At 48.1% G+C, this 19388-nt stretch overlaps 1 protein-coding gene across 5 annotated transcripts in view; it reads right to left on the reverse strand.

Annotated features, from left to right (window-relative positions):
- Nucleotides 1-19388, reverse strand: part of ABCG8 (ATP binding cassette subfamily G member 8) — a 53379-nt gene that overhangs the window by 27217 nt on the left and 6774 nt on the right. For 3 of the 5 annotated variants that reach the window (XR_008546232.1, XM_016948441.4, XM_016948440.4), the window contains exons 2-6: nt 13699-13800; nt 12012-12168; nt 6343-6581; nt 5679-5811; nt 5297-5566 (exon numbers count right to left, since the gene is read on the reverse strand). Coding sequence is in view for 4 of the 5 variants with exons in the window: in XM_016948441.4 (XP_016803930.2) it covers nt 5297-5566; nt 5679-5811; nt 6343-6581; nt 12012-12168; nt 13699-13800 (901 nt within the window). In the remaining variant the exon portion in view is untranslated. Of the gene's footprint in view, nt 1-5296; nt 5567-5678; nt 5812-6342; nt 6582-12011; nt 12169-13698; nt 13801-19168; nt 19370-19388 lie in introns of those variants that run through there. The other 2 variants (XM_009442401.5, XM_525745.8) reach the window with 2 other exon arrangements.

The raw sequence follows: 19388 nt of genomic DNA on the forward strand, positions 1-19388 counted from the left end.
CTGTCCATATGGTGAGAATTCTATCCAGACAAATAGTGAGAGTTCTATCTAGATGTTGAGAATTCTATCCAGATAAATAGTGAGAGTTCCACACAGAGAGTGAGAATTCTCTCCAGATAGTGAGAGTTCTATCCAGATGGTGAGAATTCTATCCAGATATATATTGAGAGATCTATCTAGAGAGTGAGAATTCTATAGATAGATAGTGAGAATTCTATCCAGATGGTGAGAAATCTACCCAGATAGTGAGAGTTCTATCCAGAGAGTGAGAATTACATCCAGATTGATTGTAAGACTTCTATCCAGAGATAGCGAATTCCATACAGATTGTGAGAGTTGTTTATGGATGGTGAAAATTGTATCTAGACAGGTAGTGAGAGTTCTAACGACAGAGTGGGAATTATATCCAGACAGATAGTTGGAAATCTATCCTCAGATGTTGAGAATTCTATCCAGATAGTGAGAGTTCTCTCCAGGTAGTAAGAGTTCTATCCTGAAAGATAGTGAGAGTTTTGTCCAGACAGTAAGAATTCTACCATTTAGTGAGAGTTCTATCTAGGTGGTGAGAATTCTATCCAGACAGATAGCAAGAGTTCTATCGAGAGAGTGAGAATTCTATCCAGATAGTGAGGATTCTATCCAGATGTTGAGAATTCTTTCCATATAGATAGTGAGGGTTCTTTCCAGAGTGAGAATTCTATCCAGAGAGATAGTGAGAGTTCTACATAGAGTGAGGATTCTATCCAGATAGTGAGAGTTCTATCCAGAGAATGAGAATTCTATCCAGATAGATAGTGAGAGTTCTATCCAGATGCTCAGAGTTCTATCGAGGAAGACGAGAGAGTTCTATCCAGAGAGTAAGAATTCTATGCAGATAGTGAGAATTCTACACAGATGGTGAGAATTTTATCCAGACCGATAGTGAGAGTTCTGTCCAGATGGTGAGAATTCTATCCAGACAGATAGTTAAGAGTTTTATCCAGAGAGTGAGAATTCTGTCCAGATAGATAGTGAGAGTTCTATCCAGAGAGTGAGAATTCTATCCAGATAGATAGTGAGAGTTCTATCAAGAGAGTGTGAATTCTATTCAGATAGATAGTGAGAGTTCTATCTAGAGAGTGAAAATTCTAACCAGACAGATAGAATTCTATGCAGATAGTGAGAATTCTATCCAGACAGATAGTGAGAGTTATATCCAGAGAGTGAGACTTCTATCCAGGTAGATAGTGCGAGTTCTATCCAGAGGGTGAGAATTCTATCCAGAACGACACTGAGAGTTCTATCCAGAAAGTAAGAATTCTATCCAGATAGTGAGAGTTCTATCCAGATGGTGAGAATTCTACCAGACAGATAGTGAGAGTTTTATCCAGAGAGTGAGAATTCTATCCAGATAGATAGTGAGCGTTCTATCCAGAGGGTGAGATTCTATCCAGATAGACAGTGAGAGTTTTATCTAGAGTGAGAATTCTATCCGGATGGTGAGAATTCCATCCAAATAGATAGTGAGAGTTCTATCCAGAAAGTGAGAATTATATCCAGATAGATAGAGAGTTCTACCCAGAGAGTGAGAATTCTATCCGGATAGATAGAGAGTTCTATTCAGATGGGAAAATTGTATCCAGATAGGGAGAGTTCTATCTACATGGGGAGAGTTCTATCCAGATAGAAAGTGAGATTTCTATCCAGAAAGTGAGAGTTCTCTTCCCACACAGTGAGAGTTTTATACACATGGTGAGAGTTCTATCCAGATAGTGAGAGTTCTATCCAGATGGTGAAAATTCTATCCAGTTATTAACAGTTCTATCTAGACAGTGAGAATTCTATCCAGACAGGGAGTGAGAGTTCTATCCACAAAGAGAGTGAGAGTTCTATCTAGAGAGTGAGAATTCCATCCAGATATTGAGAGTTCTGTCAGGATGGAGAGAATTCTATCCAGACAGATAGTCAGAGTTCTATCCATAGGGTGAGAATTCTATTCAGATAGATAGTGAGAGTTCTATCCAGAAAGTGAGAACTCTATCCAGATACATAGTGGGACTTCTACCCAGAGTGTGAGACTTCTATACAGATAGTTAGAACTGTATCCAGAGGGTGAGAATTCTAGCAAGCTAGAAAGTGAGAGTTCTATCCAGAGAATGAGAATTCTATTCAGATAGTGAGAGTTCTATCCAGATGGTGAGAATTCTATCCAGATAGATAGTGAGAGTTCTATCCAGAGAGTCATAATTCTATCCCGAGAGTGAGAGATCAATACACATGGTGAGAATTCTATCCAGACAGATAGTGAGAGTTCTATACAGTGAGTGAGAATTCTATCCGGATATATAGTGAGAGTTCTATCCATAGAGGGAGAATCCCATCCAGATAGATAGTGAGAGTTCTATCCAGAGAGTGAGAATTATATTTAGATAGTGAGAGTTCTATCCAGAGAGTGAGAATTCTATCTAGATAGTGAGAGTTCTATCCTGATGGTGAGAATTTTATCCAGACAGTGAGAGTTCTATCCTGATGGTGAGAATTCTATCCAGACAGATAGTGAGATTTCTATCCAGAGAGTGATAATTCTATCTAGATAGATAGTGAGAGTTCTCTCCGGAGGGTGAGAACTGTATCCAGAAAGATAGCGAGAGTTCTATCCAAAGACTGAGAATTCTTTCCAGATAGTGGGAGTTCTATCCAGATGGTGAGAATTCTATCCAGAGAGTGACAGTCCTATGCAGAGGGAGAGAATTACATCCAGATAGATAGTGAGAGTTCTGTCCCCAGAGTGAGAATTCTATCCAGATAGACAGTAAGAGATCTATCCAGAGAGTGAGAATTCTATCCAGATAGTGAGAGTTCTATCCAGAGAGTGAGTATTCTATCTCGATAGATAGTGAGAGTTATATACAGAGAGTGAGAATTCTATGCAGATAGTGAGAGTTCTATCTAGATGGTGAGAATTGTATTGAGATAGTGAGAGTTCTATTCAGAGGGTGACAATTATATCCAGATAGATATTGAGAGTTCTATCCAGAGAATGAGAATTCTATCCAGATTGTGAGAGTTCTATCCAGATGGTGAGAATTCTCACTGAAAATTAATAACTTGGCCTCCCAGGCACCCTGCCGAAAGCAGGAGAATGTCTGGCTGGAGGGTTCTAGGGACTGGCCAACTTCAGGTAGATTTCTCACTGACCCCTTGGTCGGCTGCTCTGCCCCAGGAGGGAGACAGCACACTTGGCTGTAGACCCAATCTGATCAGCCCCTGCCTGCTAAATCCCAGGGATGCTAACCTGTAGGGAGCACCAGGCAACCCCACACCACAGCTGTCCTCTTGCAGTGCCTCTGCCTTCTACCTCCAAGGCCCTGGCAATGCCAGAAAAGGCAAACTGAGCCCAGCCACAGCCAGGATCTCCCTATACCCAGCTCAGTCTAGGACCATGCATGCCTGCCCACCCTCCCTTCATTCCTTCCCCAGAACCTTGGCTTGGCTAGAGGTTCCCCACTCCTCTCTCTTCCCCTTCCCTCCTCCCATATCCTTTTTTTTTTTTTTTTTTGAGATGGAGTCTCACTCTATCGCCCAGACTGGGGTGCAGTGGCACAATCTCAGCTCACTGCAAACTCTGCCTCTCAGGTTCAAGCAATTCTCGTGCCTCAGCCTCCCAAGTAGCTGGTACTATAGGCATGTGTCACACACCCAGCTAATTCATGTATTTTTATTAGAGACAGAGTTTCACCATGTTGGCCAGGCTGGTCTCAAACTCCTGACCTCATGTGATCTGCCTGCCTCAGCCTCTGAAAGTGCTGGGATTACAGGCGTGAGCCACTGCACCTGGCCCTTCCTCCCATTTTCATAACACATCTCAAGACAAGATAATGTCTAGGTGGGGTCTTATAAACCATGATGTGGCCCCCTAGTGTGCAGCACTGTAGCTCAAAACATCAGATTTTTGGGTACCCCAGGCCCCGCGTAGCTCTTGCATCCCAGGTTGGTGAGAGGTTCCTGCCCCAGGGCTCGCAGGCCAGAGCCCCTTCCAATAACAATATAAAATGTAAAAAAGAGTTTTCAGGTCTGCTGTGGACACTTGACTTCCGGTAACCCCTCTCTGGGGTTACTTTAAATTATTCCCCGATGGCCAGGTTGGCAGGTGCCTTTTGGCCCCTATTCTGGGGATGGCTGGCCTGAGGATGACACACCGTCAGGAAGCCAGGCTGCCACCTGAGCACAGGGAGGGAGGTGACCTTTCTGTGAGTTCATGCAGAATGTGAGTACAGAGGGCGAGGGGTGGCCTGTCCTCCTGGGGGAAGGATGGTGGAGAACTTGGGACACTAGGAGGAGGGTGTGGGCTGCTGGACGAGGAGTCACAGCCAGGGCTGGGCACCAGTCCCAGTTCTGTGCCTTACAACTGTGCTGGAACAGGTGTTTAGCTCTGCAGGCTCCAGGCTTCTCATCTGTAAAGATGGAGATGGCCTTGGCCTGGCCGGGGCTTGAGAGTCAAACAGGAGACCCTTTGAGCCTGGCATGTTTGGGCCCCATGTTTGCCTTCAAGGAGATGATTGCTGTTGTCCTGTTTACTGGTGGGGTCCTTGCTACAGTTTGCCATCCTGGGTGGAAGCTGGGGGCTCAGGCGACCTATAGCATAAGCCATGACAGCTGTCTCCCTGGGACCTGGTACAACCATGACGCCTGTCCAGCAGCCATGCCCTTCCTCAGCACTCAGGATTTCAGGCCAGGTACCTGGGAAGGCAACTGTCCCCTGCAGAATGAAGGAAGCGGCTCATGCTCTGTGAGTGTAATATGCTGGGTGTTCAGGACCCAAGCAAAGGGCAAGCCTGGGGCTGCCAGAGCAATTTTCATATCTAGAGATTCCCTGGCCAAGGCCACCACCCTGGACCCCCCTCTGCCACCCTGCACCTTCAGGCTCCCTGCCACTGTGGGAACACCAGGGCATGTTTTAAGATCTGGTGACTTCTTGACCTTAAAGGTTGTTTCCTTACCGAGTCTGAATAAAGACTCTGATATTTATTGATCCCCACCCTCTTGAATTCCATGCCCTCCCATCTTTGGAGTTTGCAAGTTTCTAATCTATCATGCACAGAAGGGTAGCTCTTTATCAGAAGCTTCTATTTCCAGGCCCTCATTTCTAGCATTTGATACCTGGCAAACCACCCCATGTTCTTCCCCATCGTTGCTCCTCCTCTCCTGAAACCTCTGGGAGTTTCTCCCCTGAATCTTTCCAGCAAGCTTGGGCAGGGTTTAAGCATCGGGGAGGCCCTGTGTGCCAGGGCCCTGGCTGCTGGCCTTGGGGACTCACCATAGAAGTCAGCAGGATTGCTGTAGCGAGGACAGGGGTAGCCGATGGCTGTGAAATACTGGACCGTGTGCTGGGCTGCCCCTAAGTAGATGGGGGTGCCAGACGTCATCAGGAGGACCAGATCAAACAGCCTGAAGATGTCAGAGCGAGGCTGGTGGAGGGAGATGAGCACCAGCCGGTTGCCTTTGGCCAGCCTGGACAAGGTCTTCACCAGGTTGTGGGCTGTGAAGCTGTCGAGCCCAGAGGTGGGTTCGTCGAGAATAAGGATTCCTTTCCAACACAGAGAGGAGCCTGGTGAGTCGGTGGGGCTCTGGCCAGACCAAGCCAAGCCTGAGGGGACCACACAGGTCCCTGTGCCCCCATCTGCCCCCCAGGCCCTCACCTGGGTTCCACAGGAGCTGCACCCCAATGCTGACTCTCCTGCGCTCACCCCCCGACAACCCCCGCACGTACATGTTGCCCACGCGGGTGTCAGCGCACTGCCTAAGCCGCAGCTCCGCGATCACGTCCTCCACCTGTGGGCCAGAAGGAGCTCTGAGGCCACCTCAGGGGCCTCCTTCAGGACTGGACACATTGTGACCCCAAGGATAAAGGCACCCGCTCCTCCGGCTGGGTTTGAAAGTGAAGGGAGACAGCTCCAGCACTTGAGTTCCAAGCTGCAACATTGGTTCCCCTGATTCTTTCCACAGGTCCCGAGTGGCCTCGACGTGCTGGGCATGGTGCCCTGTGTTAGGAACGTGGCAGTGTATTGGGGACCATGGCTCTCTACCCACATGGAGGCCCAGAAAACACACAAACAAATACACTCATCCCACATCTTGACAAGTGCAGTGAAGGGAACCAATGGGCTGAGCTAGCTTCTGGCGGGCTGTGGGGTTTGAAAGGAGGGTGGAGGGCGGGCTGCAGCCCAGGGCTGGCGGAAGGCAAGCTGAGTTGTTCAAACTCGACCTGCGGCTGGGTCCTGAGGCAAGGCAGCAGGGGAGGAGCGGGGCATGGACACTGTGGCTTCTTGGACCTGGGGGTCACCACTGGGGCCAGTTAGTTACCCTTTTGTCACGCTGGGCCTGGGAGAAGGTTCTGGGCAGCCGCATCTGGGCAATGAAGGCCAAGGTCTCTCGCACGGTCAAGTTGGGGAGCAGCTGGTTGTGCTGGCGCACGTGGGCCACACACTTCCTCACCAGCTGAGGCGAGCTGGGCTGCCCATTGATCCAGATCTGGCCTGACTTGATCTTGCCGCCGTGACCTCGGCCAGTGATCACATCCAGCAAGGAGGCTCTCCCACAACCTGCAAAGCCACCAGGGATATCCCTGAGAGCAGAGCTTCTGTGGGGGCCAGGCTGTCAGCCACTGCTCCCCATACACTCTCCAGGACCCTGGACTACTCTGTCCGTGCAGATGTGACCAGCCCCTAGAGAGGTGGCATAGTCCCTGGACCTAGATGGGGTGGGCCCAGGACATGGAGCTCCAAGCCTTCTGTCTGCAGCCAACGTGAGCACCCCTGTGGGGCTGCGAGGCATGATGGCGCTGGGGGTTCAGGCCAGGCCAGCCAGTGGTGGCCTGACAGGAGAAGGCTAGAGTCCTAGATGCCACAGGGCCAGCTGGTGCCTGGAGCATTTCTCCCCTCCTGCCACCCACCAAGGCCCTTTCTCCCCAAGGCAGGCTGGTGTTAACATAACTATTTCTGGCTGGCAAACATGCCAGCAATGTCTCATTATTCAATGTCGGTTGGCTCAGAAGCTGGCTTTGTGAGGACTAATTTGGAGCATTTATAGAGTGTCTTTTAAAAATGCAAAACCAAATCTATTTTGAGAAATAATGGAGAAAAAAATAGAGAAATAATAGAAGTGGAAACGATTTAAAACTACAGCACAGTGTACATATATGTTCTGACTGTATCTACACCCATCTCTCTTCTTTTCATCAGTGGTACTTTTACTTTTTCTTTTTTTTTTTTTTTTGAGGCAGAGTCCCACTCTACTGCCCAGGCTGGAGTGCAATGGTGTGATCTCAGCTCACTGCAATCTCTGCCTCCCGAGTTCAATCAATTCTCCCTGCCTCAGCCTCCTGAGTAGCTGGGATTACAGGCGCTACCATGCCCGGCTAATTTTTGTATTTTTAGTAGAGACAGGGTTTCGCCATGTTGGCGAGGCTGGTCTTGAACTCCTGACCTCAGGTGATCTACCTGCCTCGGCCTCCCAAAGTGCATCAGTGGTATTTTTAATACTCTTTTTTAAAAAAAGATTCACCTAACTGAGGGTGGAGGATGGGAGGAGGGAGAGCAGGAAAAAACACTTGGGTACAAAGCTTACTACCTGGGTGATTAAATAATCTGTACAACAAAACCCCGTGACACTAGTTTACCTATATAACAAACCTACTTGTGCATCCCCAAACCTAAAATAAAAGTTAAAAAAAGATTCATTGCACTCAAGTTAACAGCACCCTCTTCTGAATGATGTACTAATTATTATTGATTTGAGAAAGTAAGCATCAGATTGGATCTAGTTTCCAAAAACTTTCGGTGAGGCTCTGTCTGTGACAGCTGTTCAAGCTGTGAATGCGGATTGGGCTCAGGCTCAGAACATCTTCCTACCATGGAGCTAGGAATGAGCTCTTTCCACTCCCGCAGATGGAGTGTTTTCTGCTTGTTTGCTTGTTTGTTTTGGAGATGGGGTCTCCCTCTGTGGCCCAGGCTGGAGTGCGGTGGCGTGATCTCAGCTCACTGCAGCCTCTACCATCCAGGTTCAAGAGATTCCCCTGCCTCAGCCTCCTGAGTAGCTGGGATTACAGGCACCTGCCACCGTGCCTGCCACCACACCCGCCACCACACCCAGCTAATTTTTGTATTTTTAGCAGAGACCGGGTTTCACCATGTTGGCCAGGCTGGTCTCGAACCCCTGACCTCAGGTGATCCGCCTGCCTCGGCCTCCCAAAGTGCTGGGATTACAGACGTGAGCCACCGTGCCCGGCCCCAGATGGAGTTTTGATCTCCTTACTGTATGTTCCTTTTGGAGAGCAAGTTTTCCAAGTTGTGTTCAAACAGACTTGTCACAGGTTGAGCCAATACATATGTGATAAGTCCTTCCTGCTACACACTATGTGCTTCTTGCAGGAAGCCCCACAGCACCCAGTGCAAACCCCAAAAACCAAGAAGCTTCCTCACATGATCTTTCTGGTTACTGTGCAGAGGCTCTCAGGGTAGAAGGGGCCTGTGCACCACCTCTGGGTGTACCTCATTTAAGATCCCTGAGAACATGAGTGGAACAAAATAGCCAGGAGAGAAACCTGGGAGAGAAGCTTCAGAGCCAGGCTCCAGGGACACAGAGGACTTCACCAACATTCACAGGGACCACGGATTCCCACTCAGAAAGCCGGAAGGCCACGTTTTCTGAGCAAAACTTTGTGAGAGCGGTGGGGAGCCTTCCAATGGAGGATGCCTGTGGCATCTGGGGAGACTCTCTGATATGGTTTGGCTCTGTGTCCCCACCCGAATCTCATCCGAAATTGTAATCCCCACGTGTCGAGGGAGGGACCTGGTGGGAGGTGATTGGATCATAAAGGTAGATTTCCTCTATGCTGTTCTCATGATAGTGAGTGAGTTTAAAAAGTTTAAACTCTGATGGTTTAAAAGTTTTTGGCAGTTCCTCCCCTCATTCTTCTCTCCTGCCACCATGTAAGATGTGCCTTGCTTCCCCTTTGCCTTCCACCATGATTGTAAGTTTCCTGAGGCCTCCCCAGCCATGAGGAACTCTGAGTCAATTAAACCTCTTTTCTTTATAAGTTACCCAGTCTCAGGTAGTTCTTTAGAGCAGTGTGAAAACGGACTAATACACCTTCCATGAACTAAGACAAAACACCCACTGGCATTCAAGACCCTTATTCAATGGCTGGAATCTCCAAATCAATAAACTCATCAATTGGAAACCACTTTTGGCATTGCTGAGAGTATAAAAGAAACTAAAATGCCTAGGGCTGCTTTCTTTTCTTTTCCTTTTTTTTTTTTTTTTTTTAGACAGTGTTTTGCTCTTGCTGCCAAGGCTGGAGTGCAATGGTGCAATCTCAGCTCACTGCAACCTCTACCTCCAGGGTTCAAGCGATTCTCCCACATCAGCCTCCCAAGTAGCTGGGATTACAGGCACATGCCACCACGCCCAGCTAATTTTTTGTATTTTTTTTTTAGTAGAGACAGGGTTTCACCATGTTGGCCAGGCTGGTCTCGAACTCCTGACCTCAGGTGATCCACTTGCCTCAGCCTCCCAAAGTGCTGGGATTACAGGCATGAGCCACCATGCCCAGCCTGGCTGTTTTCTTTGTATTTTAAAAATTATGGCCAGCGTTCTTTTGTGTGTATGTTGGGCAGGGGGAGAGGGGGATGGCAGTAAAAGTCACAGGAAGTGTAGTCGATGAACCTTTCTAATAAATCATTTTAATAATTTCAGCTGCTCAGTTAAACTAAATTTGGCCTGAGACTGCCTGCATACTTTGAGTTCCCACAGAGCAAACTGTAAGCAAACTTAGTATGTAAACAAACTGCAACTTATCTTAGCAGTATATTCTCTTAAGACAGAGACTGGCTGAGACAAGTTGCTGAGTCTCAGCCAATCATGGCAGCCAAGCATCAGCCAACAGGCTACCGACTGATGAGCTCCTGTCCATACCCAACACCTGATCACATCACCCTCAAATAAATAAGGTGAACACCCAACTGTAACCAATCAGCTATTTCTGTAGGGCACTTCCTTTTTCTGTCTATAAATACTGCCTGACCAAATTGCTTGGGGGAGCCTCTGAACTGGTCCTGTTTTTGAGTGCTGCCAGATTCATTAATCACTATTTGCTCAGACAACTCTACTATTTATTTGTCTAAAGTTGTTTGTTGTTGTTTTGTGTTTTGTTTTTGTTTTTTTTACACAGGCAAGTAAACCTGAAGCCAAACAACACTGAATCTATAAACAACCAGGAGATGCTCGGTGCAGTGACTCATGCCTGTAATCCCAGCACTTTGGGAGGCCAAGGCAAGCAGATCACCTGAGGCCAGGAGTTGGAGATCAGCCTGGCCACCATGGCAAAACCACATCTCTACAAAAAATACAAAAAAAAATTAGCCAGGCATAGTGGCACCCACCTGTAATCCCAGCTACTTGGGAGGCTGAGACATGAGACTCGCTTGAACCCAGGAGGAGGGGGTTGCAGTGAGCCGAGATCACACCACTGCAATCCAGCCTAGGCAACAGAGAGAGACTGCCTCAAAAAAACAAAACCAAAAAAAAAAACAAAACAAAACAGGAGACTATTCAGTGTAATTTATTCATTCCTTTCTAAGAGACGGGATCGTGCTCTGTTGCCCAGGCTGGAGTGCAGTGGCGCGATCTCGGCTCACTGCAAGCTCCACCTCCCAGGTTCACGCCATTCTCCTGCCTCAACCTCCCAAGTAGCTGGGACTACAGGCACCCACCACGACACCCAGCTAATTTTTTGTATTTTTAGTAGAGACGGGGTTTCACCGTGATAGCCAGGACGGTCTCAATCTCCTGACCTCGTGATCTGCCCGCCTCGGCCTCCCAAAGTGCTAGGATTACAGGTATGAGCCACTGTGCCTGGCCGGGATCTACTTTTTTCTTATTTAGGTCAGGATTGCAGGGACAGGGACAGAGTGAGAGGGACTTCATGATTGTGATGCTGTTTCAGTTACAAAGTGCATTTATACATAAGATTTCATTTGATCTTTGGTTATACAGTAAACAGAACTTATCTACCAGACGGGTGTAAAAGTTTGGAGCAGAATGTTTAAAAAATTGAGTAATCTCTACCTCTGGAAATGATTAATTAAAAGATATAAAATGCTCTCTCCAGCACTATGTAAGTGTGTCCCAGGGAGAAATGCCTTGATCCGAGAATGATGAAACCAAAGTTCTAGTTCTAGCTCTGCATTAAATATGTGTCCTTACGAGAATCCCTCAATTTCTTTGGATTTGAGTCTCCTCATCTGTCAAATGGAGGGGAGTGTGTGTGTGTGTGTGTGTGTGTGCGCGCGCGCGTGCGCGCGTGCAGGAGGATACTCTAGACACACTGAGAAGTAGGGAGTTTGAATACCTTCCTCTGAAAATGCTTCCAAACTGGTAGGGAGAAAGAAAGGTGGAACATGATGAGAATGACCTCTATTTCCCAAGCTCCCTTTCAGATCAGACATTCTCTCATTTTAAATTTGGCCATGAAAATGACAATTTGAGGCACTCCAAGAACCTGGCTCTTTGCAGATGAGTGAAAGTTGTGCTAAGTAAGACGCTGGAGAGGCTGTCTGAGAGGTGAGAGTGTGGCAGGGGCTGTCTGGCCATAATCAGAATGTGATTGTGGAGGAACAACCTGAACCAATGCCCCTCATGGCTGGAGGAGTCTGAAAAGAACATTACCTGCTGGAGCTGTTTGCTGATCTCTCCGTCCAGGTGTTAGCCAAAGTCAGATGCTCTGGCCACAGCCTCGGGTGGACAAGAGGCACACTCATGACTCTTAACAACAGCACCTACCCTCAAGCCAGCAAATGGAGGAGCCAGGATTTGAGCCTAGGTCTGTCTGACCCAGAACCTGTGTTCTCAGCCATTCTGCTGTATTATTCTACTAGTCAGCAAAGAGCTCCATAAGAAGCATCCATTTGTCCAAAGGACCATTCTGTATCCCAGGAGAGAAACCATTGCCCAGCGATTTGCCTTGCCGGTACCTGAGCTCCCTATGATGGCCAGCATCTGCCCACTTCTCACTTTGAAGCTTAGGTTCTGGATGCCCAGCTCACAAGAATTCTGGCAGCTGGGAGATGTCCAGGGCATCTTGAACTGAGCCAGCTGCTCAAACCAAGGGACCTGAGAGGCCAGGTCCACCTGTGGGGAGATATCAGAAGGTTCCTTAGAGAGCTGAATGGTTCAGAGGGCTTCAGCAACTTCTGTTCAGCATCTTCGTTCCCCAGGTGGCCCCTCTCCACAGAGGATATGTCCTCACCTACATACAATAGGCCCCAACCCAGGTTCTACCAAACACGGAAGCGGGACCCATGCTGAGAACCTGTAGCTGCTGTTTCCAGGTCTGAAGATAAGAAGAATGAAAAGCATGTACAGGCCAGGCACGGTGGCTCTCAGCACTTTGGAAGGCTGAGGCAGGTGGATCACCTGAGGTCAGGAGTTTGAGACCAGCCAGACCAACATGGTAAAACCCCGCCACTACTAAAAATACAAAAATTAGCCAGGCGTGGTGGTGGCTGCCTGTAATCCCCGCTACTTGGGAGGCTGAGGCAGGAGAATCACTTGAATTTGGGAGGCAGAGATTGCAGTGAGCCAAGATTGCACCACTGCATCCCAGCCTGGGTGACAGAGTGAGACTCCATCTCAAAAAAAAAAGTAAGGAAAAAAGAAAATCATGTGCAATAGTGGTACAGAAATAAAAATAAAACACGAAGCAAAATGTCTTCACTTGATACTAGTAATTTAGTAATAATTTATCAGATGGTTACTATGTGCAAGACATTGTGTTAATCACTTAACATCCATCACCTTATTCAATCTTCACTGCAAATCTATAACACAGATATGATCAGAATCCTTGTTTTACAGATGAGGCTCAGGGCAGTTAAGTAACTTGCTCAAGGTCACACAGCTGGTAAGTGGCAGAGCAGAGAAAGGCTCATTGGCTTGTCCCAACTCACACCCACAGGAAGCGAGACTCAGGCCTCTGAAGTTCACCATCCCAGACCCCACCATGTCCCATCTGGGTCCCTGGGGAGGTGTGGGAATATGGATCCTTGAATCTGACCAGGGGGTTCCTGGGTGCCTCTGAAAGGTCAGTCGTTGTCTTTGCACTCTGGATGTTTTATAAGCTCCAGGGATAGTACATTTAAAAAAAAAAAATTATATATACATATATATATATACACACACACATATATATAAAAACTAATGAAATCTGAATAAAGTCTGTAGTTAATAGCATTGTACATTGTTCATTTCTTAGTGTTCATAATTATACTATGGGTATGCAACATGTTAACATTAGGGGAAGCTGGACAATGGGTATATGGAAACACTGTGTTATTTTTGCAATTTTTTCCAAAATCTAAAGTTAGTTATTTCAAAATATAGTTTAAAAAGAGTCCCAGAGACATTTTTCTATAGGTTCACGCATTTTGTTTTATGTTTATACAACAGTTTCATTCTCTTTTCAAGCCTCTCAACCTCCAGCTCTGATATATGCCATTGATGACACCTATTGCACCTGACACGTGAGGCATCAATGTGGACTGGACTCTGTCCTTGGGGGCAGAGGGCCTGCAAGGTGGGCCCACCCTTTTATTTCCGCCCGGGGAATTTCCTGGCTGTCCCTGCCTGCTCCTTTCCCCTTGAACCCAGGCGTGCCTCTACCTGGTAGTTGAGGTCTCTGACCTCCAGGGTGTTGGGCTGGCCACTGTAGGTGAAGTACAGGCTGTTGTCACTTTCAGAGGAGAACAATCTATCCTGGAGGCCCTGTGGGAGACAGGAGAGATGAGGGGCTCCTTTAGAAGCTGCTGAGAACATAGGAGAAGACAAGGAGGAAACCAACAGGTGAGAGCAACTTCTTAGAGCCGACGTGGTTAAATCTCAAATTGGCAACAGACGGGATTGCACAGGTGGAACCTCAGGGCTTTGGGAAAATAGGAGTGCTGACAAGGGCCCATCTCCTCTTCCCTTCAGAGAGAGGTTCGGGGCTTCTCCCGGGGCACCTTCCCAGAGAACCTCAACCTCAGGCTGGTGGAGCCTGAAGCCAAGCAGCTTCTGGTAAAGAGACCCAGACTCTGGACCGGAGAGAGTTCTATAAACAAACCTCTGTACTCTGAGAAGACCTGACTGGAGTGGGCAAACTCTTTGCCTTTAACTTTCTCTTCCCTGCAGCTGGCTTAATATCTCCTGATGCCAAACAGACATGACACATGCAGCATGTGAGAGGGAAGCAGCTGTTGAGAGTTAATGCCCAATATTCATGAAGACACCACCCTGAGAAAAGTTCTAACCAACATCTTAGTCCTCACTAACATCTGGCATACTTCTCCTCATATCTGATTTTGATGAAGAGTTCATGCAACAAAGTGATGGAAAATGCTGCTGGGAGCTTTGAGAGGAAGTCCCTCTCATCATCATCATCATGTTGTTGTTATTGTCGAAGTGGTGGTATATTTGAATGTACATTAAAAAATCAATGTTTCATGGTGTCGGCTGATACCTTTGAATGGTATTAACCATCTGCAGATCTCAATTCCTCCTATTTGGACAATTCAAGCATTTAAATCATTGAGGCCCAAACAAAGAAGCAACAGGAAGTCCCCCACCATTTCTTTTTCTTTGGATTGGGTCTTGCTCTATCACCCAGGATGGAGTGCAGTGACGTGATCACAGCTCACTGCATCCTTAACCTCTCAGGCTCAAGCAATCCTCCCACCTCAGCCTTCCCACCACGACCAGCTAATTTTTGTATTTTTTGTAGAGACAGGGTTTCGCCATGTTGGTCTCAAACTCCTGGGCTCAAGTGATCCACCCACCTCAGCCTCCCAAAGTGCTGTGATTACAAGGGTGAACCACCTCGTCTGACCTCCAGTTTTTACTGCATTCAATTTTTCTTACATTTCTGTCAGGCAGGAACAAGTACACTTTCATTAACAAGTTCCCATAGACTTTCCTCCTCAAGCTACCATTCTCACACTATACATTCCTTCAATCAACCACGCACCCAACAAACACTTATGGGGAGCCCAGAACACCCTTCAGGCTTGGAATTTGGGATGTGACAATGAAAAGGCCATTGAAAAGCTTAGATTTTGGCAGGTGAGACAGGTGATTACGATGGAGCGAGACAGACCAGGCAGAGAGGGAGGCTGACCTCAAGCAACTGACCAGGGTTTATTTTCACTATGTACACAATGCACGCACATGCTGTAGGTGAAACTAACATGACTTAGGCTTTACGTGAAAATAACAAATAACATACAGCAGTCTGCTTGTCAAAGTACCCCTGCAATGATGGGGGCCAGAAGTTCTCGGAAAGAACATTCCAGGTCAGTGGAGGTGGAGGGAAAGAAATTCGGTGACAGTATGCCGCAGGCGTGCTGTGGGGAACCCCTAGAGTTCTGGGAGAGTATGAAAAACAGCAGACAAAAGTGACTTCCATTGCTTAATGTTTGAATTATCACCATAAAGACCCAAAATTATAGAGAAAAAAAATGGGAAAGATAAACACCTAATTCAGGAGAGGGTTTATCTCTGGGGAGCGGGCAGAGATGAAAGGAGAAAGGGGACACAGTAGGAGTGCGGGGATCAAGCTTCAAAGCTTTTGGTAATTGGTGGTGTGTACATGAGAGTTCTTTAAGCTGCTTTGTGTATGATATTTCACAATATGTTGTCAAATTGAGAGAGCAAGCCAGTGAGTAGAACTCCAGAGTTCCATTCCCACCTCAACCCCAGTTGCCAAAGCCCCCAAGCAGGAGGGAGGTTGAGGGAGAGGAGGTAAGAAGGTCTGTGCCCCAAGCTCCTGAGGAGATTGAAAGCAGCTCGGACAGATGCTGGACTCCTGGCAGATCAGCCCTTCGGCCTTGCCCCTCACTCGCCCTCTCCGCTGTCACTGTACACATTGCTTCATTGTCCCATTTTTGTTGTTGTTGTTGAATCATCAAAAAATCTTAGCCATTGCCAGTTGTGCGCAGTGGCTCATTCCTGTAATCCCAGCACTTTGGGAAGCTGAGGAGAGCAGATCACCTGAGGCCAGGAGTTCAAGACCAGCTTGGCCAAAACAGTGAAACCCTGTCTCTACTAAAAATACAAAAAAAAATTGCCGGGCATGGTGGCACACCCCTATAGTCCCAGCTACCCTACTCAAGAGGTTGAGGCAGGAGAATCACTTGAACCAGCAGGTGGAGGTGCAGGGAGCCAAGATCGTGCCTCTGCACTCCAGCCTGGGCCACAGCGTGAGACTCTGTCAAAAAAAAAAAAATCTTATCCATTTCTAAGAGACTCATGTGGGCTAACATGCATCTTGCTGTTGTTGTTTTTAAAACAAATATCTGCAGGAGGGATATTAGACAATGTAAATGAGCTGAGAAATTACTTCTGCTGGCCAAAACATCCCCAGGTCGGATTTAGGCATGGAGGAGGCGCTGAGGAAGGAAGGTCAGACGTTTGGAGTCTGGAGCAATGTGTGGAGGTGACCTGCAGCCCAAATGGGTTCCACTGTGTGGTGCTTTGAGAAGGGGAGGGAGCTGGCAGACAGAGGAGGCAGAGCAGAAACTGGGTAAGAGGAAGGGGAGAGGTGCCTGGTTTCTTGTTCCAAGGCTCGCCCCAAGCCCCTTCACTGTGGCCTGGGAAGGCAGGTGTGGGCCAGCGCTGACTCCAACCACCATTGAGGGATTGTGCCTTCCAGGAGTTGCACAGGCAGCTCATCTTTCGGAGGAAGAAAATTCGTGCCTGGGTTGGGGACGACCTCTGTTCCATTTTAAAATATTTTCCTTGGCTCCCAGGAAGGATTTGTTAGACTCTTCCTGAGGTTTTGACAAACTCTCTGTATTTTTCAAATACTTAAGTATCTATTCGGCTGACATCTTAATCAGTACGACTGTCAGAACATCACTTGAATTTCTGACAGGTGACACCCAAAAAAGCAAAAGCAGGTTTATTTGTAGGTAACCAGCTCTGCTCATGCTGGGCTACATTGTAATTTCTCCTCGTATTAACTTCTGATCAAATTCCTGAGTCAGATGCCTAGGCAAGAAGGAAACTCTCAGAGCACATGTTTCTGGTTCTGAGATGAGGAGCCTATGCCCCGGGGGGAGTGATGTGCTGACACTCACGGCTGGAGGGTTGGCAAGAGGACACGCAGGACTTGTTCCTGGCTGAAGAAATTTTATCGAAACATTCAGTCTAGGTCACACACAGCTCTGCCTGCTGCCAGGGTCTCTCTTGTCCTTCTCTGTCGCTGCTCCTGCCCATGGCATGAGGAGTTTGTGGGTTAAGGGCACTTGCCACTCCAGGTGCCCAAGATGCCAGATATTCTCTGTGCAAATGGCCCCAAGTCCATCCCCAGGGTCTGTACACCTCTTCCCAGCCCCAACCTCCTGAGGACTTTTAGGCCAGAGAAGTATATGTCTGTGCAGGGCAGGGCTGCAATGCAGGTAGGCAGGAGGGTGACCATCCAGGGTGTTGAGGGCCCCGTGGAGTGGGATGGAGCTGAGGGGGCCAGAAAAGGGGGACAGGTTGTGGCTCGGGCTGGAAGTGGCTCCCCCGTACCAGCGCATTCTAGCCAAGATGCCTTAGAATTTCTCAATTTACACCTGGCCTTTCAGGTTGTGAGGAAGATATGTCAAGATAAGAGGATAGAAACTATTTTATTTAACTGTTCTTATAGCTTGACTGATGACTTTTATATATCTAGACATAGGAAATGTGACCCTCATCCTCTTGTTCCAAGACCCACAGGTGTTAGGGGCAGACCCTCACTCAGCACCTGGAGTGACAGGATCGGACAGAAGGGAAGCAGAAATGGCAGGGCCTGCGTGCATTTCTGGTGTGGTCCTAGCATTTCTTTGCCTCTCAAGCTGTGGTGGCTGAATCGTCAGCCCTCCCAGGCAGAAAGTGTTCCCAAAGTCCCGCTGACTTTCTATTCTATTCAGGCTTTAAACATTTCCCGGAGTGGTGGGCCCCACAGGGTATTCAGAGAGCAGAGCTGGTCAGGTGTGGTGGTTGCAGAACTGACTAGAAATGGTGGGCTCCTTGGGTCTGGCCGAGTCAAGTCCTGGAAACTCAAGGCCAGTCCAGGTGGTTTTCCCCATTGGGTGTGGAGTCCTTGATCATGCTTGTCTTTCTCTCCTCCCTCCTACCCACAACAGGCAAAGATGGAAAGGTGGGATGGGGTGAGGTGGTGGGAGTGGGGATCTGCTCCTCGCTTGTCTTCCAGTTTAGCCTCCTGCTTCAAATCCTGCCACATCCCGAATTCAGTCAAAGGCTATTTCTTGAGTAAACACTTCTCAGGTAAAATGAGGAAGGAAACGTACCTCCACCTCCTGCCACCTGGCTGCTTCTACTCCTTCCAGCTTTCTCACAGAACTTACGATTGCCTGTTAGAGCCACACATGCTGATGTTCCCACAAAAGCTGTCTGTCACCCTGTCTCACCTATCACTTCATTACTGAGACCAACCTGACAGCCACATGGATGGAGGAGACACCAGTGGAGTCCCTGGCATGTGTGAGCACATTTCTATGATGGAGTCTCATTTGGAAAAAGCAAAACTGGCCAGGCACGGTGGCTCATGCCTGTAATCCCAGCACTCTGGGAGGCCGAGGAGGGTGGGTAACCTGAGGTCAGGAGTTTGAGCCTGACCAACATGGTGAAACACTGTCTCTACTAAAAAATACAAAATTTGCCAGGTGTGGTGGCAGGTGCCTGTAATCTCAGCTACTTGGGAGGCTGAGGCAGGAGAATCACTTGAACCTAGGAAGCGGAGCTTGCAGTGAGCTGAGATCATGCCACCGCACTCCAGCCTGGGCAACAGAGCGAGACTCCGTCTCAAAAAAAAAAAAAAAAAAGAGAAGAAAAGAAAAAAGAAAAAGTGAAATTGTCTCACATCACACAAAAGAACATCATTTCCCTAAAAGAGCATTTCTTAGGGCAGGAAGTGACCTCAGAGGCCTCTGGGACCCTGAATCTGTTCTCCTCCGCCCTTTGACATTCAGGAAACAGTCCTGTGGCCATGTCCTCACACTGCTTGATGTCCGGGTGGTGCTAGGACAGAAGGCTCCTGAGGGAAGAGAGAAAGGTTTGATTTCTCCTACCCGCCCACCAGGCCTGGGCCGACTCCCCATTGCTCACTCACCGAGGTATCCTGGGGAGTGGCCCCTTTCGGCAGCCCTCTCTCCTCTGCCGCCTTCCCAGCCATGGGGCCCACAGGTCTGTGCCCCTGGGCTGCAGCTCTCTTAGACCCAGCTGCTGCCTGCCAGGGCCAGTGTCTTCACTCTGTTTCCTGGAGCAGGGACACCTCGGCCTCCTGCCCTGGGCCCGTCTCTCCCAGCATTCCTTGCTGGCAAGCCCACCTA

This window comes from Pan troglodytes, chromosome 12 (genome assembly GCF_028858775.2).
Source record: "Pan troglodytes isolate AG18354 chromosome 12, NHGRI_mPanTro3-v2.0_pri, whole genome shotgun sequence".
In the NCBI taxonomy this organism is placed as follows: domain Eukaryota; kingdom Metazoa; phylum Chordata; class Mammalia; order Primates; family Hominidae; genus Pan; species Pan troglodytes.